General features: G+C 39.5%; 1 protein-coding gene across 2 annotated transcripts; it reads right to left on the bottom strand.

The window, feature by feature from the left end:
• Nucleotides 1-102: 102 nt before the first annotated feature.
• On the bottom strand, nt 103-17143 carry LOC119816167 (vomeronasal type-2 receptor 116-like). Of its 2 annotated transcripts, none has more exons than XM_038332520.1 (5): nt 16892-17143; nt 15760-16557; nt 14247-14474; nt 7390-7513; nt 103-1007 (listed from the first exon to the last, which is right to left on the bottom strand). In XM_038332520.1, exons 1-5 carry the CDS (start codon nt 17048-17050, stop codon nt 103-105), a joined length of 2214 nt encoding a protein of 737 aa, XP_038188448.1. In that variant the 5' UTR covers nt 17051-17143. The 2 variants fall into 2 exon arrangements, with proteins under 2 accessions (XP_038188448.1, XP_038188449.1); XM_038332521.1 differs by lacking the exon at nt 16892-17143 and adding an exon at nt 15592-15611 and having other exon boundaries at nt 14247-14493; nt 15784-16545.
• Nucleotides 17144-27951: the final 10808 nt, after the last annotated feature.

The raw sequence follows: 27951 nt of genomic DNA, 5'->3' as shown, positions 1-27951 counted from the left end.
ACAGTGAGAGTCACTAGCTAATGCATACATCTTTCATTGTACCATAACATGTGGTTTTGAACCAAAACTACAGCTGTCACTTTCAATTTTAGAAATGGTACTTTAGTAAGATGTTTTCTCCTTTAACTTTTGAAGAGAATTTCTCTCTGGTCTTAACAAAATTATGTAGCACTTGGGGATAAAGATACACCCCAGCAAGCCTGCACTGGAGGCCAAGATGGAGAAGACCTCCACAGCCACCATGACCTTGCCCTTGGTGCTATGGTAGACAGGAAGAAAGGTGACCCAGACACTACAGAACACCAGCATGCTGAATGTCAGCAACTTGGCTTCATTAAATGTGTCAGGGAGATTCCTGGCCAAGAAAGCCACAATGAAGCTCCCTAATGCAAGGGAGCCATGGTATCCCAAGACACAATGAAATACAATTGTTGAGCCCTTGCTACATACAATGATGATGTGGCTTTGTTCACTCTTGGCATCAATGTCAATAAATGGAGGAGAAATTCCCAGCCAAATTGCACAGAGAATAATTTGGATGAGGGTACAGATGACAATGATGAATTTGGATGCCCTTGGAATCAGGTAGTACCTCATCCTTCTTCCGGGGGTTGTGACTTTGAAAGCCAGAAGCACAGTCACTGTTTTGGCCAACACAGTGGAAACAGCCACAGTGAATACCATTCCAAATGTGATTTGCTGCAGGATGCATGAAGGGGCATTGGGACAACCAATAAAAAGGAAGGGACACAGGAAACAAAAGATGAGCGAGATGAGCAAGGTGTAGCTGAGATTCCGGTTATTGGCCTTCACAAGTGGAGTGTCATGGTGCTTTATGAAGATCCCAAGGACCACAGATGTGAATGCAGAGAAGCACAAGGCCATTAAGGTCAAAGCCATGCCCAAGGGGTCTTCATAGCTCAAAAAGCTCACAGCTTTGTCGATGCACTGGATCTGTTCTGCATTAGCATACTGGCCCTCTGGACACTTTACACACTGATCCACATCTGATGGAGAAAAAAGTATGATTAGTGCAACTTGAGAATTTGTCTTGACAGGACATTTTAAATATGTGTGTTAAAAAACATCGCAGTGCCTGCACCTCTTTTCAGGATGTAGCTGAAAGACAATGCTGCACAGCAATGCTTCCATTCCACAATACTCATTCGTTATTTTTAGTGGAAACCAGACAACCATTATATTGTCTACTAAATGCTTGTTAATTATGCTATTTTTCATGTTACAGGAAAGCACAGTTATTTGTCGTAGAAATACAGAAGATAAAGGATGAGGGAGAAGAGAAGGAACAAAGGAGAGGAGGAAGGGATATTTGTACAGGTGTGCAGGGAAGGCTAAGTTCTTTCTATGGACAGAGAAGAAACAGGCACAAAGTGTATTAAAATGGCAATTTATAAACATAAAAGGGTTACCCCATTTTAGGATGAAGTGTGTAATTTGATTATCAGGTAAATTGGGACAGCCACAAGGGGGTTGTTGCTAGCTTGACTTCACACATTGATAGCTAGACCATGAGAATCAGCCTCAGGAGAAGGAAGTGACTAAATAAGGAAATGGAACTTGGTGGCTAGCTTTAGTAATGTAATTGTCTTAGGATTCTTGGGTTTTATATTGCTTTGAAGAGAAATGATAACCATGGCAGCTCTTTAATAGAAATCATCTAAATGGGTGTCTTATAATTCAGATATTCAGTCCATTACCATCATGGTGGTATGTGATGGTATGCAGTTGGACCTGGTGCTGGGGAAAGAGATTTAAATTCATATTTTTGAGCCATAGTCAACAGGAAGTAAACAGACGTACTGCATGTAGTTTCAGCATATATGAGACTTCAAACTCTGCCTCCACATTGACACACTTCATGCAACAAGACCACACCATCTCCAACAAGACCAAACCTCCTAGTAGTACCACTCCCCATGAACTTAGAGTGGCAAATTATATTCAAGCTACCATAGTAATCTAATGGTTTATAGTAAGGCGAAAGAATTGCAATAGAAGGACAGGGTTTGCTAGAGACATGTTTGCCATGCTTGGGCTGGCTAGAATAACTTCAGAATCATTAAGTTGTATGTGGGTACATGTGACCTAACAAAAGAGCTCATGAATATGAGGGTGATTTGGTTTATATGGGGTAAGTTGGAGGGGAAAATAAATGAAAGCTTGTAAAAATAATTTCGATGTTTGAAAATGTAAAGCAATTAAATAATTATGCCCTTAGTTTTACCCTCATCTGATAGTAAGGATGTTGCTCTCCTGAGTATTATTCATAAGAAGCATAAACCTGCCAGTTCTCAAGCCCAGACAAGCAGGTGAGAGACATTTCTCCAGGCTGCAGCACCACCCCTGCCACCCACTGAATCCTGTCCCTCCAAGCCACACTCCACTACCAAACCCCATGACCCTGACTATACTCCCCATGGGCAACCCTTCCTCATATTGCCTGTTGTATGCTGTGAGACAATAGTCTTATACCTTAAAGATTTGTCACTGTTATTGGCTTAATAAAGTCCTGATTGGCCAGTAGCCAGGCAAGAAGTACAGACAGGGTAACCAGAATAGGAGAACTCTGGAAAGAGGATATGCTAGTCCATAGTCACCACCCAGCAGAGGACACAAGACGAGAATACCTCAGTGATAAAATGTACCAAGCCACATGGCTAACACAGACAAGAAGAATGGGTTAACATAAGTTGGAAGAATTAGTTAATAAGAAAGCCTGAGCTACTACGCCAGTGAGTTTATGATTAATGTAGATTTCTGTGTGTTTCTTTGGGACTGAACAGCTGTGGGACCAGGCATGATAGAAAACCTCTGTCAACAGTAGTCTGCAACAACTTGGGTGCAAACCACACTAGTTGAAAAAAACAGGTGGACCATCACAAAATTCAGAGCCTAATTAAACCTCAAGGCATATCCATGAGTCTCCAAATTCCACTCCAGCACCAACATGGCAACTGGGCACTGCCCAAACCTATGGTGGAACTCTACTGCTCTGGTGCCTCCCTAGCAGCTGACAAGCAGGTGTGAGCCCAGCCCCCAGGCTTCACCTCAACTCTTGCTAGACACTAGATTCTGCCCCTTCAACCCACTCCACCACAAAACCCCACATCATAGGAGAAAACTTTCCCAAGCTAAACAAGAACATGACTATAAAGGTACAAGAAGCTTACAGAACATGAAATAAAGTAGATCAAAAAATGTACCCTCACCACATAATAACCAAACAGCACACAGGATAAAGAAAGAATTTTAAGAGATGGAAATGAAAAAGGTCAACAATATATAATGCAGATTTATCATAATTACACCTGACTTCTCAATGGAAACCCTAAAACCCAGAAGGTCCTAAACAGATGTTTTACAGAAATTAATGGACCACAAATTCCAACCCAGACTGCTATAACCAGCAAAACTTTCAATCACTATAGACAAAGAAAACAAGATATTTCGTGACAAAGCCAGGTTTAAACAATTCCTATTTACAAATCCAACACTACAGAAAGTGCTGAAAGAAAAACTCCAACCCATGGAAGTTAGCTACATAAAAACACAGGCAATAGGTACTCACAATAATAATACCCAAAGAAGGGAAACACATCATCTACAACCAACACCAAAACCAAAAAATAACAAGAATTAATAATCACTGGTTCTCAACATATTTTATTATCAATGGACTCAATTTGCCAATAAAAGAGACAGTCTAACAGAATGTATATGAAAACCAGATCCATCCTTCTGTTGTATACATGAAACACACCTCAACTTCAAAGACAGACCTTACCTCAGAGTAAAGGGTTAGGATCCATTTTCTAATCAAATGGATCTCAGAAGCAAGCTGATGTAACTATCCTAACAACTAACAAAAAAATAGACTTCAAACTAAAATTAATCAAAAGAGAGGGAGAAGAACATTTCATATTCATCACAGGAAAAGTCCATCAAGATAAAGTCTCAAATCTGAACATCTATCACCTAAATACAAGGGCATCAACATTTGTAAAAGAACATTACTAAATCTTAAATTACACATCAGACCCCACACATCAATAGTGGGATACTTCAACACCCCATTCTCACCAATGGACAGGTCTGTCACACAGAATCTTACCAGAGAAAGAAGGGAACTAACAGATGTTTTGACTAAAATGGAATTAGTAGTCTACTATGGAACATTTCACCAAAACATAGAAGAATATACCTTCTCAGAACCTCATGAAACCTGTTCTAAAATTGACACATACTTGATCCTAAATAAAATCTCAACAGATACAAAGAAATTGGAATAACTCTTTATATTATATCAGACCATTATGGGGTAAAGTTAAAGTTCAACAGCAATACAAACCAAAAACAAAACAAAAAAAAAACCAGACTCATGGAAATTGAACTACAGGGTCATGGAAGAAATGAAAAATTAAAGACTTTCTAGAATTCAGTGAAAACGAATCTACAACATACTCAAACTTATGGGACACTAAGAATGCAATGCTAAGAGGAAACTTCATAGCACTTAGTGGCTACATAAAGAATTTGGAAAAATCTCACACTATCAACTTAACAGTACACCTGAAAGCTGTAGAGCAAAAATAAGTAAACTCAAGCAGAAGGAGAAGATGACAGAAAATAATCAAACTTGGGGCTGAAATCAATAAAATTGAAACAAAGAGAACAATACAAAAAGTCAGTGAGAAAAAGTTTTTCTTTGAGAAAATCAACAAGACAGACAAACCCTAATTCATACTAACCAAAAGGTAGAGAGAGAATATAAAATTTAACAAAGTCAGAAATAAAAAGGGAGAATTGTTAGGTTATACTTCAAAAACCTTTACTGCAAAATGTAGGAAAATCTAAAAGAAATAAAAAACCATAGTTGATAGGTACTACATACCAAAATTAAATCAAGACCATAAGAAAATAGTAACAGTCATTAAAAATCTCCCAACCAAAATGCCCCAGGGCCAGATGATTTCTGTGCAAAATTTTATCAGAATCTCACAAAAGAGCTAATACCAATACTCCTCAAACTTTTCTGCACAATAGAAATAGAAGAACTATTGCAAATTCTTTTCATTAGGCCACAGTTACCCTCATAATCAAATCAAAGATGCAACAAAGAAACAGAATTAGAGATCAAGCTCCCTCATGAAAACTGATGCAAAATACTCAATAAATTACTGGCAACATGCATGCAAGACAGCTCACCTGAGCTTGTGGGAGCTCGTAGAAACTGTACCAACAGATAGGGAACTGGCATAGGACTCTCCTAAGCCCTCCGCAAGTGTGTGACACTTTTGTGTAGGTTGGTCAGTTTAAGGGGACTCTATCAGTGGGATCAGGATCTATCCCTGGCACATGCACGGGTTTTTTGGAAAATAGTCCCTATGGTGGAATGTCCCACTCAACCTCGATACAAGAGGTAAGAGCTTGAACCTAACTTAACTTGAGATGCCACACTTTGTTGGCTCCCATGGAAGACCTTACCCTTTCTGAATAGAGACAGAGGAATGGATATGGGTGGGTAGGAGGGAGGATCAGAAAGAGAAGAGATAAGGGAAACTGTGGCTGGTAAGTAAAATAAATAAATAGATGGAAAAAAACACCACCATCCTATGAGCTTACTTAAAACAAGCAAGCATATGAATATCAACGAAAGCAAATGTAAATAAGGAGCAGTAACTCTATCACCAAAGGGAGAAACCTCTGTACATAGTTAGCATTAGAAAGACCTATATCTTGATGTCTTCAGATTGGGAACAGACAAGCTCTGTCCTTCCATCTCTGTGGGACCCAGACTCTGTGAATGTACTCAAGTGTGAAGGAGATATTAATATAGCACCATAAGGACAATAACACAAGAACAATCAAGCAAGAGTGGTAGCGCAGAAGGCTTGTTTTCAGAAACAGCACCCATTCAAAAACTGGAATCTCAAGCTTGGCAAGTTTAAGACATGTGACTGCTATTGCTCTGAACCAATGGATAATTGTGAAGTCATGATGTGCTTCTAGATGTTAAAGTATGTTTATCTAGAACAATGCATTTGGACACATGTAATAGTTAATTTGTTTAAGGAACTGGAAAGTTGGCTCAGTTGTGAAGAGAATGCTCTGCTCTTGCAGAAGACATGTATCCAGTCCCCAGCAGCCAAGTCATGTGTCTCACAACTGTCAGTAAATCTAGCTACAGGGGCACTGGATGCCTCTCACATGGTCCTTCAATTTTATACACATGCCCACCCATCTCACATATATAAACATGACAAAATAGTAGTGAAATATTTTTGTTTAACTGTTGTTGTGTTTATCAAAATAATTACCATTGACTCTTATACGTTTTTCCATTTAAAGGCAATTCATTAGACTTTGTTTATTACTTTGGTGTATGATGTATGTGTGAATACATAGAGCTCAGAAAACAATTTTGAGGACTTGGTTACCTCTTTGAACAACATGGGTCCTAGGTATGAACTCATTGTCAGCTTTAGTAGCAAGGGAATCAATTACTTTGCCATCTTATTGGCCATTAGTGTCCTTCAAAGACTTTTATTTTATCATATAGGTTAAGAAACAATAGAGAAAATCAGTATGTCTGTCATTTGTACATAGCCAACCATAAATAAATAATCATTTGATTAAAAAGGGCTTGTAGGTTACAATACCATTCAGAACACTGTAACTAAGCTACTTTCACACAAATCTATTTAAGTCTTGTATTTGTAACATTATTAAGTAGGTGCTGTATATAAAAATACAGAATGTGGGGCGCCTCATATGTTCTATATCATGTGTCAGTACTTACCAATATTTCCCCAGATTACAAATTACATTGATGCTTTGAAAAAGGAGTCTCTGGATATGGTTTGAACTCTTCTTTTTCATATTTAACTCTTTCTGATAATTGTACAAGTAGTTATTCCTGTTTTCATTAACCTTACAGAGAACTTGCAATTGGTTCCTAGCACACACATAATAGAGTTCAGTAGATCTGATGCCCTGGTCTCATCCTCACTGATTCTTACATGTACATGGCGCTCATGAATGTTTGTAGGGACACATACACACATGGAAATAGATTAAACAATCCCTAGGAAAGACCTTGTTTAGAATTTCCTTGCGCTGCATTTTGATTACCAGAACTGTTTCCTTGAGAAACTGACACATGTCATGAGTTGTCTATGAGTCAAAGATGTATGTGATACTATATGGTGTGACTTAAGGGACGTTGATATTGATCACATTCCAATAAATCAAACTTAGGAAAGTGATAGATTTGATTTGTGCAGTGGTCTTCTAGATCCTTTGATCATCGCTGTATATGTTAGAGAGGATGATCAAGGTGAAGGGTTTATCTTGGCAGCAAATACTCACTTGTCTCATTAGAAACTTCATTTTCTGGGCAGGGACTGCAATCAAAACAGCAGGCTGCCATTCCCTCCTGCCTGAACTTTCTGAATCCAGGACCACAGTCAGCACTGCACATAGAGGGTGGCATCTGAGGAAAATTAGACACATGCTGATATCAGGAGTTTTACCTACACCTTCCATAACTATTTTAAATTCCCATGTTAAAATATCTATAAGCTTTTTACTTAGCATCATATAGAATGCCAAATTATATAAATGTGTAGAAGCAATTTAATATAAAGTTGAGTAGCTTCACAATGCTGGAAATTTAGGAAGATGAATGAGTTGTTCACAATGGACAAACAAACACTACAAAGCATGCAAACTGGTTTTTCTACTTCATTTTTTTTTGACAACTTGAGACACAGTACATTAAAAGTTAGAGGGAACCTTAACCAAAAAATTCTTTCCATTGGACTAACCTGCCATAATATCTTTAAAACATTTGATTGGTTGGTATTTAATGTAGGAGTGTCCAGCCCACTGTGGGCAGTGCTGTCCCTAGAGAGGTCTGTATAAGAAATCAAGCAGAAAAACTCAGTAAGCAGTGTTTCTTCAGGGTCTATGCTTTAGTTGAAGTCTTCAGACTCCTGCCTTGTCTTCCCTCAACTATAACCCATGAGTCAAACCAACCCTCCCTCCTCACTTTGCTTATGGTCCTGTGTAATCACAGCAATAGCTGTAATGCTGTGGTCATGGGGCCACAGCCTCTGCAGCTGCTGAGCAGTCAGGAAATATGAAGGGAGTACAGCGTGTATCCCAGCAATGACATGGGTTATCGCTGAGATTGTGGGAGTCCACACACATGCACTATAGCTAGCTGAGTCTGACCCACACTGTGCTGTGTGGTGGAGCCAGGAATGCATAAGACAGAAAATTCGAAAGGTTATACCTCCCACAGTCAGTGCCAGTAGCTGGTCAGCAGAAATGACTAGAAGCTAATTGGCCCATGAGCCAAGGAGACTATATGAATAAATCTACGTCTTTAAACAGTGGACAGGATTCAGGAATATTCTCCTAATTTTAAAATAAAAAAGCAGAGGTAATAGAGAGATCTACATGGCTATACCAGCCTAAGCTTGTTGTCCACATGGCAGTCTCAGAGCTGCTGCAATGGCAGGCGCCTGAGACCCTGAGCTAAATTTGTTAGCTGGCCACAGTCTGTGGCAAGAACACCGAACACGGCCTGTGTCCCACCCAGACACAACAGCTTATAATGGACCAGAATCTTCTGGTCACAAGTCCACGGCAGGACACAGCCAAGCAGTGGAGAGCGTGACTTGTAAACTGCCATGTGGCCCAGCTTCAACTGAGCTCAGAATCTGGTGCCTTCCCCGATAGCCAAGCTGCAAAATGTAGCCTCAGGGAGCTGCAGCTTCAGGTCAGTCAAGTGTCTGTGGAAATGTACATGGGAAAGTTAAGCCTGTCCGCTAGGAAGATTTGCAACGTGGATTAGGAAGATAGTTTACAGGGCCGGGCGGTGGTGGCACACACCTTTAATCCCAGCACGGGGGAGGCAGAGGCAGGCGGATCTCTGTGAGCTCGAGGCCAGACTGTCTACAAGAGCTACTTCCAGGACAGGCTCTAGAAACTACAGGGAAACTCGGTCTCGAAACCTCCCCCCCCCCCAAAAAAAAAACCAAAAAAAAAAAAAAAGAAAGAGTTTTCAAACTTTTAGGAAAACAACTGATGAATGAGACCTTTTTAAAAAAATATCCTATGGAAGACCCTGCGCCACTAGATGAAATTCTTAAAGGGAACAGTGATGCAAGTTCTCCTAGCTAGCTTACAGAACCTGCCAGACAGGTACTCATGAAGGTGGAATATGCTATACAGAAACAGCAAGGTCATTCTATTAATTATGATCAGCCTTGGCAAGTCTGTATATTACCTACAAACTTACCCTACAAGAGTATTATGGCAAAACAGTCTGCTTTTATGACCTCACCTTCAACCCATTTCACCAGTTAAGGTATTAAACCCTTATTTGGAAGCAGTAGCTTGCTCAGCACAGAAGAGCAGGATGGGATCCAGGAGATATTTTGGCAGAGAACCTGCTGTGATCAAAGTTCCTTTTACTGAGCAACAGATTGCTTGGCTATTTCAAAATAGTGATACTTGGGTAATTGCAATAAGCTCAATTTGAATGCCAGGTTAATAATATTTTCCCAGATGATCCATTTCTGCAATCCACAAAACTATATTCCTTTATTTTCCCTAAAGTTGAAGCAAAAGATCCCTTAAAGGATGCTGTGTTAACTTGTACAGATGGTTCTTACAATGGAAAAGGAGCATATGGAGAAGAGCATGTAGTACAAAAAGAACTGGCCTCTACTCAAATAGTTGAACTGTGAGCTGTTGCTATTTGTAGGTAAGATATTTAAGCTATAGACTGACAGTTAATAGATTTTAATGTTCTTCAAGTCCTAGAAACTGCCCCATGTATTGGGACTAGCAATAAGCAAGTTATAAATGCTATTCCAGAAAATTCAAAATTCCATACAACAAAGAAAACGGCCATGATTTGTAAGGTATGTTAGAATGCTTCAAATCTTCCTGGCCCGTTAGTTGAAGGTAATGCTTTAGCTGATAAGCTTACCAAAATAATCACTTTATCTCAGCTTGAGCTTGCTGAACAGTTGCATACTCTGCATCATCAAAATAATTTAAGAAAACAATTTAGATTAACAAGAGAAGCAGCTTACCAAATTTTTAAGCAATGTGATATATGCCCACAGTATTTCTCTGTACTTCATCTGGGAGTAAATCCCCCCAAACTACTTCCTAATCATTTATGGCAAATGAATGTTATTCATATTGCAGGATTTGGTAAATTATGTGCATGTGACAATTGATACATTTTCAGGATTCTTGATGATCACTGCACAAACTGGAGAATCCACTAACCATGTAATAACTCATTGCTTAAAATGCTTCTCATACATGGAAATCCCAAAGATTATAAAGATGGATAATGTGACCAGGTATGTTAGTAAAGCATTTCAATAACTTTGTTCCCAATGTAGTCCAAACATAAGACAGGTATTCCTCATAATCCTCAAAGACAAGGAACTGTGGAATGTTTCCATGGCTCCTTGAAAACAAAAATTCAAAAGATAAAAACAGGAGAATTACATCCTAAAATGCCACATAATGACTTGATTCAAGCACTTTTTATTCTAAATTTCTTGAAAATGGATGTCCATGAGAAATCTGCTGTGGATAGATTTTGGCGTGATGGCAACAAGGTGACCTTTGCTAAAGCAAGGTTAAGAGACCCTTGTACTGGATTATGGAGAGGACCCAATCCTGTGTCAATATGTGGTCGAGGGCATGTCTCTTTTTTGACAGGATGAGGATCAAGCAAGATAGCTTGCAGAACATCTCCTTAGATACATCCAGCAGAAGGGTCCCTGATGCCATCGTAGGTCCTAATGACTCCACAGAAGAGTTGGAGGGGTAGCCTGTGTTCTTGACTTCCTCATACCACCACGCTGAAGGCTGAGGAAAGGGGTACCTGAACCAATGTTCATGGCTTACAACATCATGCTGCAGACTGAGAAGGGAAAGAAGATCGTGGTGATGACTAGTGAGTGATTCCTAGCCTCTTGGTGGAGCTACTGTGCAAAATTTCTGACCCAGTCAGTCCTGTTTACCTTGGAACCAGACCATAAACACAGACTGAACATTTGGCTGCTTTATATATTGGGGCACAGAACTTAGATCACCAATGTGATGTTCAATCTGCTGTTGAAATATTGAAAGAACATGAGAACTGAGACATCAATTTTTTTTCATCAGGGGAAAAAAGGACTCCTTGTATGGAGTGACTGAAACCCCTCTTCAGAGATGAGGAGGGGAGCTTAAGGGTTTCTGCTGCTGCTCTGAGACTGGTACACTTACTTAAAAGCAGCATTGCAATTGGGTTCTCCCCCATCACAAAAACCTTTTCTTGTCTTTTGAACAGAATGGATTTAAGAGAATTGTGACTTAACAAATTGGGTGTTTATTGTTAATTTCCACACTAGAGTTATGGTATTGACCTGTTAATGTTTGTAACTGCTTTAGTTCACCAGAAGATGTTAATGGATAGAAAAGGATTAAGACTTGTCTAAGAGAAGTTTGACATTTCCAGTAAATTCTTGGATTTAACATGTTTGATAAGACAGATTTAGATTTTGATACAGCTGAAAACTGTTAAGAAACACTCTAGATCAATTAAGGAGGGCATTACCATCCCTGGTGATCCTCTACTTCTTTAATAAGGAGATACTGTAGCCATAGGAGTTTGTATATGGCAAATCATCATCTGCTTGCACATGATTATCTCATTACTGGTAAATTCTTTTGATAAAAAGTTAGCTCAAAGGGACAGGGCACTAAGAGATGCTTTCTCCCTTAACCCTTTTGTTTACAGAGGTCAGCAGTCAAAGATGGGTTTGATCCTTACCCTTCCCAGGAACCTAAGACAGGGGCATGCATGATTGGAATGCATGTGCCGAAGATTAGTAAGTCTGGAAAATGGGAAAGTGTTCACCTAAGACAGACACAATCATTTGTCCCATAGCAGAAGCTCAAACTTTATTAAAATTAATAAACAGGGAGGAATTGTGAATGCCCAAAAATGTGAGCCTTGTCTGAAGGTCATAGAGTTTGAGAACACTCAAAATGGTTGACAGCAACAACAGGGCAATACATCCTGACCTAGAGTGTGGTTACTTAGTTCTTTGACATTCAGATGTCTCATAGAGTTGGATCCACTCCACCCTATCCAATGGTCAGGATATTCAAGCATACTTCTGCTCCCTCTTTTGAAATGGCAGATTTGACCGTGGTAGTGGTTGCCTTCAGCATGCTTGGTCTAGAGTGGATTTGCTGCCTAAACAACAGAATGTTTTTCTTATGAATTAATTGCTTGATGGCTCAAAATATTGAAGCAAGTAACTATACTAATTTGTAGTGATGGGAGCTGCGGGCAGGCCTGCTTTTCGTGCTGCCCGGCTCCCACACGGCTAGCTTTACACCCAAAATAACAAAATACAAATTGTATTCTTTTAAACACTGCCTGGCCCATTAGTTCCAGCCTCTTATTGTCTAATTCTCACATCTAGATTAACCCATTTCTAATAATCTGTGTAACACCACAAGTGGTGTCTTACCGGGAAAGATTCAGCACGTCTGACCTGGTGGCTGGCTTCATGGCGTCTGTCCCAGAGAGGAAAGGCGGGGCAATTGTCTGAGCCATCTACCTCACTTCCTTTTCCTGTTCTGTCTACTCCACCCACCTAAGGGCTGGCCAAGGCAGTTTCTTTATTAACGAATGAGCTCAACACAAACAGAAGACTCTCCCACATCACTAATTGTTCTTTGTCTTGTGTTAAAGAAGTCTTTTGTCTTCTTCCCTCTGTTGTATTGGGGTATAAAAGTGTATTGAAAATTAAATGCAGGGGAATTACAGTATTCACTGGAACTCCCTCCCAGTAATATCCTCTGTTTTCTATTTTATTATTTTTACTCGTGTCTTCATATTCTTTACTAACTTTTCTGATCCCCAAACCCCTACACTGAAAGTAGTATTTTTGTCAAAGCTGCTCTCCAATACCCTACCCACATAGATAAGAAAACTAGATACACACGTGTTTGCTTGAATAAACTGTGAAAGAATTAATGGGACCAAGCAATGTTCCTCTAGTGTGCATTTTTTTTTTACAGGATAAACATCAGGGCTAGAGAAATGGCACAGCTGTCAATAAAACTTTCTCCTCATGAACAGATTCCAGCCTGATTTCTAGTTACTCCTGTGTAGCAACAACCTGTCTCCATTTTCCCAAATCATTTTTCTGACATGCATATGCACCACATATTTCAGTACTGCACAGAAATACATGTAGACAAAACACTTATTTCCATAGAAAAGAAGAAAGAAAGGAAGAAAGAAAGAAAGAAAGAAAAAAAGGACAAGGGTATAATTTACAGAGTATCTAAATGGCATCAGAAAAATGGTATGTTAATGATAGCTAGAGATGTTGGCAATTTAGAATCTGTTTCTAAAAAGACTTAAAGCAAATTATATAATAAAAATGAATTATTTACATATGCTTACTTTACTCCTCCATTACAATTATCCTTAATCTTTCAGTATCTGTGTCAGAGGTTTAACAGAGAAGAGAAAAATCACTCTGTAGTAATCACAATGGTATGATAAAAATTCACAGTATGCATGTCTGGAATCCTGAAACAATTAATATGATGTCACAAAAAACGGGAAGAGAAGAAACTAATGGAGGAGGCTAGAAAATGGCCCCTAAAGTGACAATCTATTTTTCTAAGTTATATGAAAGCACAAGTGGACCCACGTGACAGTGTTACTGTAACAATGAACTGGGCCAGGCCTGCTTGTTTGGGTTTCTGTTCTGCCTGGTTCCCCACAACTGTTTAGCCCCAAAGAAAATCACACATAGGTCTCTAAAGTTATAAAGCTGATTGGCCCATTAGCTCTAGCCTCTCACTGGCTAACTCTCACATCTTGATTAACCCATTTTTCTGATCTATGTTAGCCATGTGGCTTAGTACCTTTTTTCAGTGGAGCAGATCACATCCTGCTGCTTCCGTGATCTGGGCAGGAGTGGGAGGAATCAACTTCCTCCTTCCCAGAGCTCTCCTGTTCTCATTACATCATTTCTCCTTCCTGTCTGTTTTTCCCGCCTATACTTCCTGCCTGGCCAATCAGCATTTATTTAAAACATGATTGACAGAACACAGACAATTCTCCCACATGTTACTGCTATGTAATGTAAATCAGTACATCAGGTCAGACCTACCTGTCTACTTCCTGTGGCCCACTCTAGAATGTCTTCATATAAATGGAGCTGTTGACCTTGTGGAAAATATGGGCTAAACATTCCTATCTTCACCTTAAGTGAAAGACCATTTGGAAAATTCCAAATCTGGAAAATGTCATATTCTGGTTGCAGTTTTTCTTTCTGATTCATATTCATTCTGTTCCCAACTGGATTAGTGAAATGGATCTTCCTAAGTAAGGAGTTCATCTGAAAGAGAGGCAGTATCCTTTAGTGAATGTGCCCTTCCTTGAAGTCAGAAAATATATTCTGATTTCATTTTTAAATGCAACTTTATTGAATGAGCCAAGTGAGAAATCTCAAAGAAAGCAAGTCGATAAACAGAAATGCCTTAACATTCCTAGAATTTTATTTTTTCACAGGTACTATCAAACATAAACACAGACATACACGAAGACACCAATTATAAATATCGAATATGCACAAACACATGTACACCCAGACTCATATCCAAACATAAATAAATATACATTATAGCCATATACTATTTACACACACATACATACAATGCCAAGACATGATCTGAATATATGGGCATATACAGACAGACTTATGCACTCAGACACACAGAAAGAGAAACACACAAAAGCATACACAGGCCCACACACATGCACACAAATTCATAGGTAAATCTGCACAAGGGGTCATACACACATACAAACACCCACAGAGGCAGATATTGACACAGGCAAATTTATCCTCAAATACAAAGACAGACACACAACACAGGAACAGAAAAAGATATACATATGTACAAACACATTCACCAACACACACACACATATACACAGAAACACAGATATACATTAGTACAAACACATCCACAAAACACACAAATCACACACATAGGCACATGTGGACACATGCACTGACAAATACACATAGGGAAAAACACAGAGAAACACACCCATAGAGAAAGATATTGACACAAGACAAATTTGTTCTCACTTATACAAGTAGATATGCAGATATGTACAAACACATATATAACATCAACACAGATACACACACAGATGAAGAACCACCCCCCCAAATCCATCCATAGACAATAAGAACCATTCATTCACACACATGTGAGTTTTCAAGAGCACAAAATTGGGTCAGAATCAGTTTAGATCACCTGTGAAAATGATCCCCTACACTGATTGCCACATATTTGACAGTTAAGAAACAGAATCTCATGTTTTATCATGGAGAGAATTGAAGAGGAAGATTCCTAAATTCCCAGTATTAGAGCAGGGGTGATGATATTCAGATGCTCTGTAAACAATTTAACAGATTTTCATGATAAAGTTCCCCACTCCACAGCCTTTGCATTTGAGATTTCTAAAAATATCTAAATGTATTTCCTCTGGAGGAAACATATTCAGAACTTTTTTCTATTTAGGGAAATATAACAGCTAGAATGAGGCATCTGAGAATCTAATAAAGAATAATATTGATGACTCCAAATATCATCAAATATAAAAATCACCTTCAAGCAGTTAGTATGGGGTACTTCCTTATTGTCCATTGGCTGAAGAAGTGTCTCATGGTAGATATGGGCCATAGTATACACAGCATTGTATATGTCATAACTGTCATCACTAAAAGCCATGTCAAATGTCTGTGCAAGTAGCCATCCCAATGAGTCATTGGATGAGCAGTTCCTCAGTGTCTTACACATAAAAGCCGAGACTCCACAGTTAAAGTTCATCCACTCCAGTCTTGCCAAGTATTTATCAGAGTATTTGAGAGGGTTCACTGTCTGGATGAAATGTTTAAAACCAGAAATCTCAGCATGGTGGTGTGCAAAAGCTAGAGTCCCATGGAACAATTCAGGTGAGAAGTCATTCTTACTTGTAGTGACTTCCCACTGTGAGGTGGTGACCCAGATTCTCTGTATACCTCGGGATGTCCACATTTTAAAGCTGACAGATAGAGTGCTGTCCGTGTCACCATAAATGATAACAACATTTGTGGATGACGTCAAGATTTGGTTATAGTACACTTCAGCTCTTGACATGTACAAACGCATGTTGAGTGGAATCATGTTCACAAAAGCAAAGCAAAGCATACTTTTTTCCATCTCTGTTCTTAAATATGAGAGAAACTGAGTACCCTGATCACTATCTGAGATGGCCAGCCCAACCCAGTTCCAGCTGAAGTGAAGTATGAGGGAGACCATGGCCAGGGGTAGAGATGTGTCCTCAGGGGCCATTTGATACAGAAAAGGAAATTGTTCACGATCACTCAGTGTGGGATGGAAGGGTCCATAGGTAAGCTGAAGGAACTACACAACACAGGGAGCAGTGTGAGGTAGCATGCACTCCTAACAACTTGTTAAACACTCTTTTATGCAATGAATTCTAAAACATCCCCTTAATTGTTACTTCTTCCCTTATCTCTATTTCAAAAAAGTATATACAGAAGTCCCCTAAAGTCTCTGAATAGTACCCATGAACTACAAGTTTGACATCAATGTAAGGCCAGTCTCCTCCTCACACTTTTCTTAGCACTGAGAATGCCACCAATAGAGACGAGATTTCTTGCAAACACACAACCACACAAAACCTCACCTGCTGAGAATAGTAGATGTCCAGGGATTGCCCAACGATTGAAGATACTACCCAGTGTGGTCCTGAAAGCACAACTGCACACATCTTCCATTTTGTGCAGATATAATTAGGAGGATGATGATGAATGTTGAGAGACGATTGAATGCAGCTGTGTAATTGTGACTCAGACCTACAATGACTTCGTAGAATGCCACATATTACAGACATATTTGGTAAAAGATCAAGGTCCCTGTTGACTTCATCCAAGGAAAAAATTAAGGCCAATACAAACTGATAGCTTTCCGTTGGTGCTCTGTAAAATGATACAGTGTTTAGTAGGGACAGAGATCTACAGAAAGTCATGTGCAATCAATACAAGGAGTTTCTCTGCTGGATGGTATCCCTATCCACCACCAAAATTTGAAATGAATATTCTGTGTTGTGATATTCAGATGAGATAAGAAGCTGGAAGCTTGAAAAAAAGCTTTAAATATCATGAGAGTGCATCCCCAGTAAAGAAGATTGTTATCTTTCACAGAGAACCTTGTCCATCTCTGGTTTTTGAGTGCTTGCTCAGAAGGTAAAGATAAGGCCACTGGCTTTGACCAAACAGTAAACCTACTCATGATTTCATTTTCAAATTATTGAGCAATAAAAAGTGCATGCGATGTTTGAGCCATAGGCTTTACTGTATTTTCCTGTGAAACTGATTGACTTGGCTAAGGTATTCACAAATGTCTGATGCATGCACAAGCAATATTTGGTTCTTGTACTTATAATTCTTTTTATTTATTTGTTTATTAAAAATTTCCACTTCCTCCCATCCTCCCATTTCCTTCCCATTCCCCCAATTCCCCTCTCCTTCGCTCTCCAGTCCTAAGAGAAGTTAAGGTGCCTGTGGGAAGTCCAAGCCCCCCCTCCAACTAGGTCTAGGAAGGTGTGCATCCAAAAAGACTAGGCTCCCACAAAGCCAGTACATGCAGTAGAATCAAAATCCGGTGTCATTATTATTGGCTTCTCAGTCTGCTCTCATTGTCAGCCACATTCAGAGAGTCCGGTTTGATCACATGCTCGTTCAGTCCCAGTCCAGCTGGCCTTGGTGAGCTCCCATTAGATCAGTCCCACCATCTCCATGGGTGGACACACCCCTCACAGTCCTGACTTCCTTGCTCATGCTCTCCTTCCTTCTGCTCTTCATCTGGCCCTTGGGAGCTAAGTCCAGTGAAGTTCAGATAGCCAAAAGACACTTAAGTTCATGCTCAACCTCCTTAGTGATCAAGGAAATACAAATCAAAACAACTAGGAGATACCATCTTATACCTCTCAGAATGGCTAAAATCAAAAACACCAATGATAGCCTATGCTGGAGAGGATGTGGAGTAAGGGGAACACTCATACATTGTTGGTGGGAATGCAAACTTGTGCAACCACTTTGGAAATCAGTGTGGTGGTTTCTCAGGAAATTGGGAGTCAACCTACCTCAGGACTCAGCAATTCCACTCTTAGGAATATACCCAAGAGATGCCCAATCATACTACAAAAGCATTTGTTCAACTATGTTCATAGCAGCACAATTTGTAATAGCCAGAACCTGGAAACAACCTAGGTGCCCCTCAATAGAAGAATGGGCAAAGAAGGTGTGGTACTTACAATTCTTTATAATGAGTGGATGATATACTTAACACATCCCATCCTACCCACCTTAATCTTGTTCTTTTTCACTTTGTCTAATGCAGGCATAAAATCTTTTAAAAGATATATTTTTAAATATATTCAAATACAAGACATGTGTTTTGTAAAGATGTATGTCTATATGTATCCATGTATATGGACAGTAACAATGCACATTTAAGTGATAAATAGTGAGGGGATGGCTTCCATGATTTTGCAGAATCCTTTGCCTTAGCCTAGACTCACCTCAACTGCACAGGGATATCCCTGCCCTAGGTCTTGAGTGCAGAGATAAAAGTCATGAGCTACCTCCCCAAAATTGTTCACCTATTTTATGTTTACACCAGCATGCCATATATTCACACTGTGTTTATCTGACCAACAAAGCTTTTCTTCTGGAAAACATCTTTTGACTTCTGTGCAGTTCCACTAGCACAATATTGGCATCCTACTGATATTTGTAATTACCAGTATTAAAACTATTCCATTGTAAAAATAGAAGCCCTTAATTATAAAATGTATGGAAAATATTTATGAAGTTTTATGTAATACAAATTGGTAACTAGTCAGTTGGAAGTGAATAATACCAGTTAGTGTTTATGTTTATGGGAAGATTAATAACTGCTGTTTCTACCTAGTCATTTCATACTGTGAGATCAATAAACATCAAACATATTTGCATTGTGAATAATTCATTCAGAGCTAAATATAGCCTGTTTACCACTTAGAAATTGTATCATTGTGGTGTTTTTATGTATGAAAATAGTTATTTATCTATACATTTTAAAAATAAGAATAAACTTAGACTATTCTTTATTGCCACATAGAAAATGTATCATTGAAATTTACAGTGACATATAACAGCATTTGTGAAATATATATATCAGAATTTGTGAAATTCAAACATGAACTCCTGTACACTAAATATGAAGAAACATCTATGACTTGAGCTGTTAGTGTGGCCTTGTGGACTAAAATTCTGTGTTTAAACCAGCTATAAGCAATTCACAAAATCAAAAATATGTATAGTGCCCAAATTAGTAAAACTATGCACATATAAATAATTAAATGATTTACAGAAAAACATAAGAGTAAATGTGATATAAGTGTCAGGGAATAAACAACCTATACTTAAAGAGAGAAGACAAATGCCTCATAAATAATGACAAAGATGGGCTAGTAGGTCACCCTAGTAGGTCACCCCTCTATCCCTATTTCCTGGTGGTGCCAACTATCAAATGCCCCAGCTGCCACTCAGGCAAGTGACAAGGGTCGTGAACACTCACCACTATTAGTGACAGCTCCACTTTTCACAGAACGAAAACTTACCATTTATTCAATACATTCCTTCTTTATTCTAAAATGTGGGTGAAGAAATGGACTTTGAAATTAAAGGATATACATCTATATATGTGAGGTATGGAGAAACATATGAATTTCAGAGTGTACACATCTTCTACTTCCATTCTTGATTCATCTTTAGAAAGCTTAGTGTGACCACATGCAGAGCAATGGAGAGAGTAACTGGAAATATATGTGCAAACTCTGCACAGATAGCTGTGCTGAAAATGCTAGCTGTCCTAGCAATGCATAGAGGACCTACACATCGATGGAATTTTCATCACCTGACTCTATGGCCATTTACTTTTACCCACTTAGGATGGCATTCACTGAAGGAAAATGGGGTTTCTTTTAATGAGACATCACCTGATAGTGCACTAAGGAAACTCTGAAGAGGCAATCTATATATGATGGATCAAGATATAGAATCCTTCTTCACAGAGCACCCTGTCTGGGAATTTGGAGAGTAACATGAAGAAAAAACAGCATACTCTCTGTACAAATCAAAAGTACGAAAAACATCATTTAGTCTCTAAAACAATTTGGTGATGTTTATTAGTGTGCAGGTTGGGAGAACAGGGCAGAAGATTCAAGGCATTGCTATAATGCTCATCCTCATGACTCTTCATGGAACAGTCAAGATGACATTTGCATAGAAAATTCAAAGAAACTTACTTTATATACAAAATGTCTTCCAAGTCCCCTGTCATGCCTGGTCCATATGCTCTGTCAAGAAAGAAGGTATAATATGTCAATGAGTCTGAATCCTTCCCTTCATTCTGCTTCATTCTCCAGAAGCACCTGGGATGAACAAAACTGGCATCCTGGGGTGAAATGTTCTGGAGCAAGAAGAGCAAAACCAAAATGAGCATGTTTTTCTGCTCTAAGCCTGGGCAGTTGGATTATGACATGCCATGCAGATCAGCACGTCAAATGGGCACCTGGGTATCCCCACCTGCTTTTGTTTCTGTGGCCAAATGAGACGCTACTTATGCAGTCACGAATCCTTTCCTTTTGTTTCCTTGTCCATTCAGAAAACTTTGACACTCTCTTCTAGGGACTCTGCATCTGATTTCCACAGTCCATGTGATGAAATTTGGTTGATAAGTAGATATGAGTATATTAAGCTAGTTTCATGACATCATTTACTTTGTGGAAATTATGCATCTGGGGAGATGACAATTTGGGAAAATTTGGTCCCATGACAGCCTTATCAATCTGTTTATGCCAACATCTTTGGAAATGATGTCAGTGGATTTCGTTAGATGATCCACAGTGAGACATGCATCATTGGCTCAGGAGGACTCACAAAGTCAGAATTCATGGTTCCACACTGGGAATTGTATCACAAAGTCCATGTCAGGGAAAAGCAGTCTTATGTTTACAGCAACTGAGTGCCATACCACACTCACAGTGGCCCATTCTATACCAGTGACAGGTGCAAAATATCTAATCAAAGCCTGTGCTTCCATTGTTTTTAAAGCAATTAATCAGGCCACATCCTGAAACTTTCTAAAAAATTTTTAAATTCTGCTGCTCCAAAACTGTCCATCTCCTCATAGAACCACAGTTTATTAACATGTTAAATATGTATTTTTAAATAGTCACAGTGATCCAGAGAGAAGACCAGACCTGTGTGCCTCATTACTAATACTACATAATACCTATCTCTCATTCCTCCCCCCAGCCAATCATTATTAATGAGAGAAATATTATATTACTAAACGTGATCTCCCTACTCATTCTCAGTTCAAGCAGATCAATACTGTGTGTTGACCCATTTTTTCTGGTTTATCTCTGATTTTCTACATTGATTTTTCTCATATTATAATCCAGTACTACCTGTAAAGAAGTCTTGTTTGATAGCTTTGAAGCAAATAAAAACTGGGGAGTGATGCTGGGTTTATGTGTAAATTCTTCTCATGTCATTTCCCATGCCATCTACTTAGTTTGCATTTTAGAACCTGCACTACCAGTGTGAGAGTGTTCTGCTGAGGGCAGCCTGGAGAGCCTCCTTTAGGGGAAATATGCTACAGAGAAAGGAGGGCAAACGTAGGGCAAGTGTTTTGCTGTGGGTGATGATATGACTTATCCCATAAGTTGTTGGATGAAGGTTCTATGGTGATATTTAAGATATTCATCAGTCTTACTACAGGGCAAGGCCAGTTCACGTACCATCTTCTCCACTGCTTAGGGTTTTAGCTGGGATCATCCTTGTGGACTGGATGATCCAAGGAAATTTCTCTAGAGCCAGGTTTCTTGGTAGCACCAAAAGGGCTGTCTCATGTATTCTTTCTTCAGAGTCAGTAGACAAATTTTATTTTATTTTTATTTTTTTTGGTTTTTCGAGACAGGGTTTCTCTGTGGCTTTAGAGCCTGTCCTGGAACTAGCTCTTGTAGACCAGTCTGGCCTCAAACTCACAGAGATCCACCTGCTTCTGCATCCCAAGTACTGGTATTAAAGCCTTGTGCAACCACTGCCCAGCTTCTCTATTAAACTATATTTTTAAATCATACATTACATTTTAAATTGAGCTATATAAACATAATACCTTAATCAAGAGCACAATTATACATAAAGCATATTTGACCTTAAATTTGTATTAATAAACCAAGATCCATACCAATGCAAGTTATTCATATCTATATCACAGGACCCGATAGTTTCACATTTTGGAGGATCTCAAATAAAATAAGGTATGAAATGTCTTTACCAATGTTGTTTGGTTGTAGGGTTAGGGCCCAATACACAAGTGCTCTGAGACGGAGCCATATTCCCGGGTCATCTATCTGGGTTTGTTTAATTTCATGTAGATATAGTTTCTCTTCATCCAGGGATCTTCAGCCTGGAACTGGGAACTTCTATGCTCAAGAACTTAATTTGAGTTCCAAGGTGTGACTTTTTTGTTACCTGTATTTTTCTTGAAATTTCACTCTCAGACAATGCCAAGTGAAATAGTCAAAGCTGATACAACCACATTCCTAAAGATTAGTTCTCGAATCAACTCAGACATGGGGCTGTGTTCAGAAAACTAAGAGCAGATCCCAGGATGATTCCTAAGCTACAGTTAAGAGGAAATCAATTCAAACAGATGTGAAACTGTAATCTGTGAAACAATAATTCAAGGAATTAGAAAGGGATTGAATTGCAGAGCAGATTCTAACTTGAATTCTAAAATGGGCCTAGCAATCTGTACAGAGCCAGAGTGGTCTGAGTTTAAGAACACTCTTGCCTAGTTTATACTTTCTCAAATATACTCCAAGAATTCCTGTTGCAGTGGTTCAAATCTTTAATCCCAACACTCTGGATTAAGGACTTTGCCTTTCTTTAATGTGGTCTCAGTTAATCCCTTCCCTTTATGGAGAACAAATTGATGTGCATGCAACCTCTGCACATCTCAGGCCATATCAAATTGTTCCCATTGGGACACAAGCTCTCATATAAATTACTCAGCCTGGCCTTGAGCTCACTCTGAATACCACACAGATGTTGACTTTGTCCCTTCTTTCCCATCCTCCTGAGTAATAGCTACTTTCAATGAACCAGCAGAAGCAGTAGGCTCCCAGACCATAGCGCCATTGACTCTACTCTGGAGTACAGTTCAAGCCATAAAATTAGCCAGTGCACAGCACAGAAAACAAAACTATAACAAGTGGTAGTTTTCACCAGAATTTCAGTTTATTCTCTGACAGGAAATCTGAACAGACTCTATGTAACCCTCATCCACTTGACAGGAGGGTTACTGAACCCAGTTGTACTTTCCACTTATCATGACAATCATTCCATAAAAGGCAAAGCTGGTACAAACTTGAAAATTACGAGACTAATTAAGGATGAAGCCTACTTGATCATAGTGGATAGCTGAGGAGAGGGTGCCAGAAATGTCCAGATCCTATTGCCATACTCATGAATATCTTGCATATCACCATAGAATCTTCACCTGGCATTGGATGGAGAAAATGACAGAGCCCCATATAGGAGCACCAGACTGAGCTCCCAAGGTCCTGATGAGGAGCAAAAGGGGGGAGATCATGAGCAAGGAAGTCAGGACCGTGAGGGGTGCGTTCACCCATTGAGACGGTGGGACAGATCTAACGGGAGACCACCAAGTCCAGTTGGAATGGGAATGATGGAACAGGGAACCAAACCAGACTCTCTGAATGTGGCTGATGGTGGAGGAGGACTGAGAAACCAAGGACAACGGCGATGAGCTTGAACTCTACAGCATGGACGGGCTCATTGTGAGCCTTGTCAGTTTGGTTGCTCACCTTCCTGGACTTAGGGGGAGTTGTGAGGACCTTGGACTTAACATAGTGAAGGGAACCCTGATGGCTCTTTGGCTTGGAGAGGGAGGGAGTGGGGGTAAGGGTGGAAGGGAGGGGAGGGAAGAGGGAGGAGGAGGGCAGGAGATGGAAATTTTTAATCAAAAATGAGAAAAAAGAGAGACTAATTAAGTAAAAACATTTAATAAACAAATTCTTAGTGTTGTGAGGTGACTTGAGGAATGGGTTTTTTACCTTCAACAGAGTCTCAGTTCATTCTCCTTCCTGAAAGGAGATCTAATTAACTAGAGAAATCCAACTCATAACAATACACCCAAAAAAATAGCATTACCCAGATTTACAGGTCAGCACAGTTCCAGATAGGCCTCAGATGTATATAGAGAAATTATGAGGAAAAAACTTAAAAACTAATAATGTAAGGTAACAAGGAACCCCAGAGCTCAGAGTTTGTTGAGAAGTTTCATGGATGGCCATAGGATCCTCACTGTGACCTCAGCTTTCATGCATTCCAACATGGAGATCTGACACACTCCAACTATACAAGTGAAATATTAAAGAGGATGGAGATCTGACACACTCCAACTATACAAGTGAAATATTAAAGAGGATGGAGATCTGACACACTCCAACTATACAAGTGAAATATTAAAGAGGATGGAGATCTGACACACTCCAACTATACAAGTGAAATATTAAAGAGGATGGAGATCTGACACACTCCAACTATACAAGTGAAATATTAAAGAGGATGGAGATCTGACACACTCCAACTATACAAGTGAAATATTAAAGAGGATGGAGATCTGACACACTCCAACTATACAAGTGAAATATTAAAGAGGATGAAGTGGCTGATTGATTCATGGTTCAATCTCTTGTCAGCTTGCAGTTGGGAGGTGGGGCTACAAGGGTTACATGTCAGAGGGAAAAGGGGATATAAGGATCAGAACGGCTAGAGAGGACAGTCTGAGCTTTGGAGCCTGGAGAGACTACCTGTCACTGCAGGGATTAGAACACCTGCTACCAGCTCCGAAATCAAGGAAGTTACTCATTGTAGTGATATTTTATGTATGTTCTATAACTAAAGCTTGCCTGGTGATCAGGCAGTGGTGTCAAACATCTTTAATCCCAGGATTTGGGAGAGAGTTGCATCTGGATCTCTGTGAATTCAAGGCCACCATAGGATACCCAAGGACAAGGTAAAAACAGCTACACTTAGTGGTGGTTCACACCTTTAATCCCAATACTAGGGAGTCAGTCACAAGCCTTTAATCCCAGCAGCTCTAGAGATAAATATAAGGTGTGAGTGAAAGCAACTAGCTCTCTTTTGGTCTGAGGATTTCTTAGAGGTAAGACCTCTGAATTTCAGAACACTGACTCAACACAACTTGGCACTACAGCTGTTTTCTGGCCTAGTCATTGAAATAATTGCATCAAAAGCAGAACTGGTAGATTCATCTCAGTCAGCAGATGGGCAAAGTAATTTTTGAGCGTGTTTACAACAACCTTTCAGGGGGTCATACTCTAGCAAGTCTGGAAGCAATCCACAGGTTCTCATCCTCTGTGGAAACAAGAGAAGAACCTTTATTCCAAAGCAAAGTATCCTTAGACCCAAATTTGGAAGTCTTGATACCTTTATAATGTACATGGTTTAGCTTAGCAGAGCATACAATAAAATGTCTCTCTGTGCTTAGTTCCTTCACAGCTAAAAACTTCAGAGAAAACACAATAATATACATAATCCAGACTCTCTGTGGACTTTCCATTTTTATGTGGCTTGTTTTCCTTTACTCCTTTTAATCTATGACTATCTGTACTATATCTCTTTAAAGACTTTACCTGTTTTTTAAACCATTTACTTCTTTTTATAACTCTCTATACTCCTTTTCTTCTCACTCCCAAGCATACTCCCAAGCATTTATCCAACACCCATTATAGGTCTTTTTTATCTGGATTTGTCTTTATTGCATATCTGTAATCCTTTACTGTCCAGGAACACTTTTTAAAATGCTAAGTCTTCTTAAAACTTAAGCTGCACCATTATTACAGGTAATATGACAGTGCTGGCTTGCCTGCCCAGACTAATTCATTAATGGTAATCACAGCACACAGAGGGGGACTCCCACATCAGGGACTTGCAGGTAAGTTCTTGTTTTGTATCCTTGTCCAGTGAATGTAGGTGAGCAGGTTGACTGTTGGGTAGAGGGAATCTTCTTGATTGAGACGTTTAGGTATGTGTAAGTGCAGAATCAATAGGGGGTGCATAATGAAGCTCTCAGCATTGTAGGAGGGCAGGAAAGAAACAGAGGGATGGAAGTTGGAGAAGTCAAAGAATAAGAGCAGGAGTAAATTATGTGTATGTGTGAAAATTATGTGTACGTGTGAGAAAGCCATAATGAAATTCATCAGATTGTGTGTTAACTTCAATTGTTGAAGAAGGTTGTTCTAATTCACATGGGTAATGTGTGTGTGTGTGTGTGTGTGTGTTAAGATTCACTTATTTTTATTTTATGAGTGTTTGATTGTGTGTGTGTCATATCTGTTTACTGTTGTGATCTGGCTGCCCTCACTCCTGCTGACCAACAGCGAAACTTCCTTGTACTCTGTAATTGACAAGGATGTTTGTGTTCTTTCTGGCTGGTGGTTTTCCACAGAAGCATTCCCAGGGTGCGATGCCCTGATCTTGACCTGATCTTGACCTCTGGCTGCTCAGCATTGCTCGGATCATCTGCATAAAGGTATAAAAGGCTCTAGCTGGGGCAAAATAAAGGTTGCTGTTCTTCCTTTAGAAAAGAAGCCTCTGTGTCTCAATCCCAGCACCCCCGCCAGTCTCGTCATCCAAGCTGCTCTGGCATGGCAGTGTACAACATGAGTCTTGATGCTTATGAAGTTAGAAGAAAACAATGGATCCCTGGAACTGGAGGTGGAGATGATTGTAGAAGCCAACCATCTGGGAAAATTGAAAGAGATCTTAACCACTGACCCATTTCTTCAGTTTCAACATAAAAATTCTTTTTACTAATCGCAATTTTGTAATAATAATAAACGTGATTAAGAAGAAATAATGTGACACCAAATTCTTACATTGCCACCTGATTATACAAAGGGAATAGGGTCACCTCACAGACAGCAACACCAAAATACATACACAAAATATAATTGCAGGGTTAAAGAACATTTAAGTTGTATATATCATAGAGGCCAAGAAAATAAAACATGTCCAACTAATGAATGTTTTTTTAAAATGACTAAGATTCTTATGTACATTATTATGATGCAGTGTTCTGCCTGCACACCAGAAGAACCAGATCTCATTATAGATGGTTGTGAGCCACCATTTGGCTGCTGGGAATTGAACTCAGGACCTCTGGAAGATCAGTCAGTGCTCTTAACCATTGAGCCATCTCCTCAGCCCCTGTAATTGAGGTTTTGATGTGAAGGTCACCAGCCACAACCACAGGGGAGGAGCTTTGAAGAATAAGGCCCCCACTGCTATGAGGCTTCCAAGCTAGGCCTGCAGGTAATGGGTAGCAATCTTAGAACTCAGACAACTAGACTGAAGGGTCTGAAGTCAGGTGTTCTGGGTCCCATAGAATTTCATGGCCCATACAGCTTTGAGACTTTCTAGGTGAGGAGGAGTACTGTGGGACAATCGTCTTTTATCCTGTCACTGTATTATTTTTACTAAAATCCTGATTGGCCAGTAGCCAGGCAGGACATATAGGCCAGATAATGCTGATTGGCCAGTAGCCAGGCAGGACATATAGCCTGGAGGGCAGTGACTAGGCAGGAAATAGAGGTATGACAACGAGAATTCTGGAAAGAGATGAGTT

This window comes from Arvicola amphibius, chromosome 6 (assembly GCF_903992535.2).
Source record: "Arvicola amphibius chromosome 6, mArvAmp1.2, whole genome shotgun sequence".
Classification (NCBI taxonomy): Eukaryota; Metazoa; Chordata; class Mammalia; order Rodentia; family Cricetidae; genus Arvicola; species Arvicola amphibius.
The sequence above is the reverse complement of the archived record's forward strand: the minus strand, read 5'-3'. Positions and strand labels throughout refer to the sequence as shown.

Excerpts from the sequence above, each read along its gene's own strand:
- LOC119816167 (XM_038332520.1), bottom strand. The coding sequence starts at position 17,050 with ATGTCTGTAATATGTGGCATTCTACGAAGTCATTGTAGGTCTGAGTCA. Across the intron at positions 16,558-16,891 it reads TTTCAGGACCACACTGGGTA|TTCCTTCAGCTTACCTATGG; the intron begins GTATCTTCAATC and ends TGTGTTGTGTAG. Across the intron at positions 14,475-15,759 it reads CCCATACTAACTGCTTGAAG|ATGAACTCCTTACTTAGGAA; the intron begins GTGATTTTTATA and ends CCTCTCTTTCAG.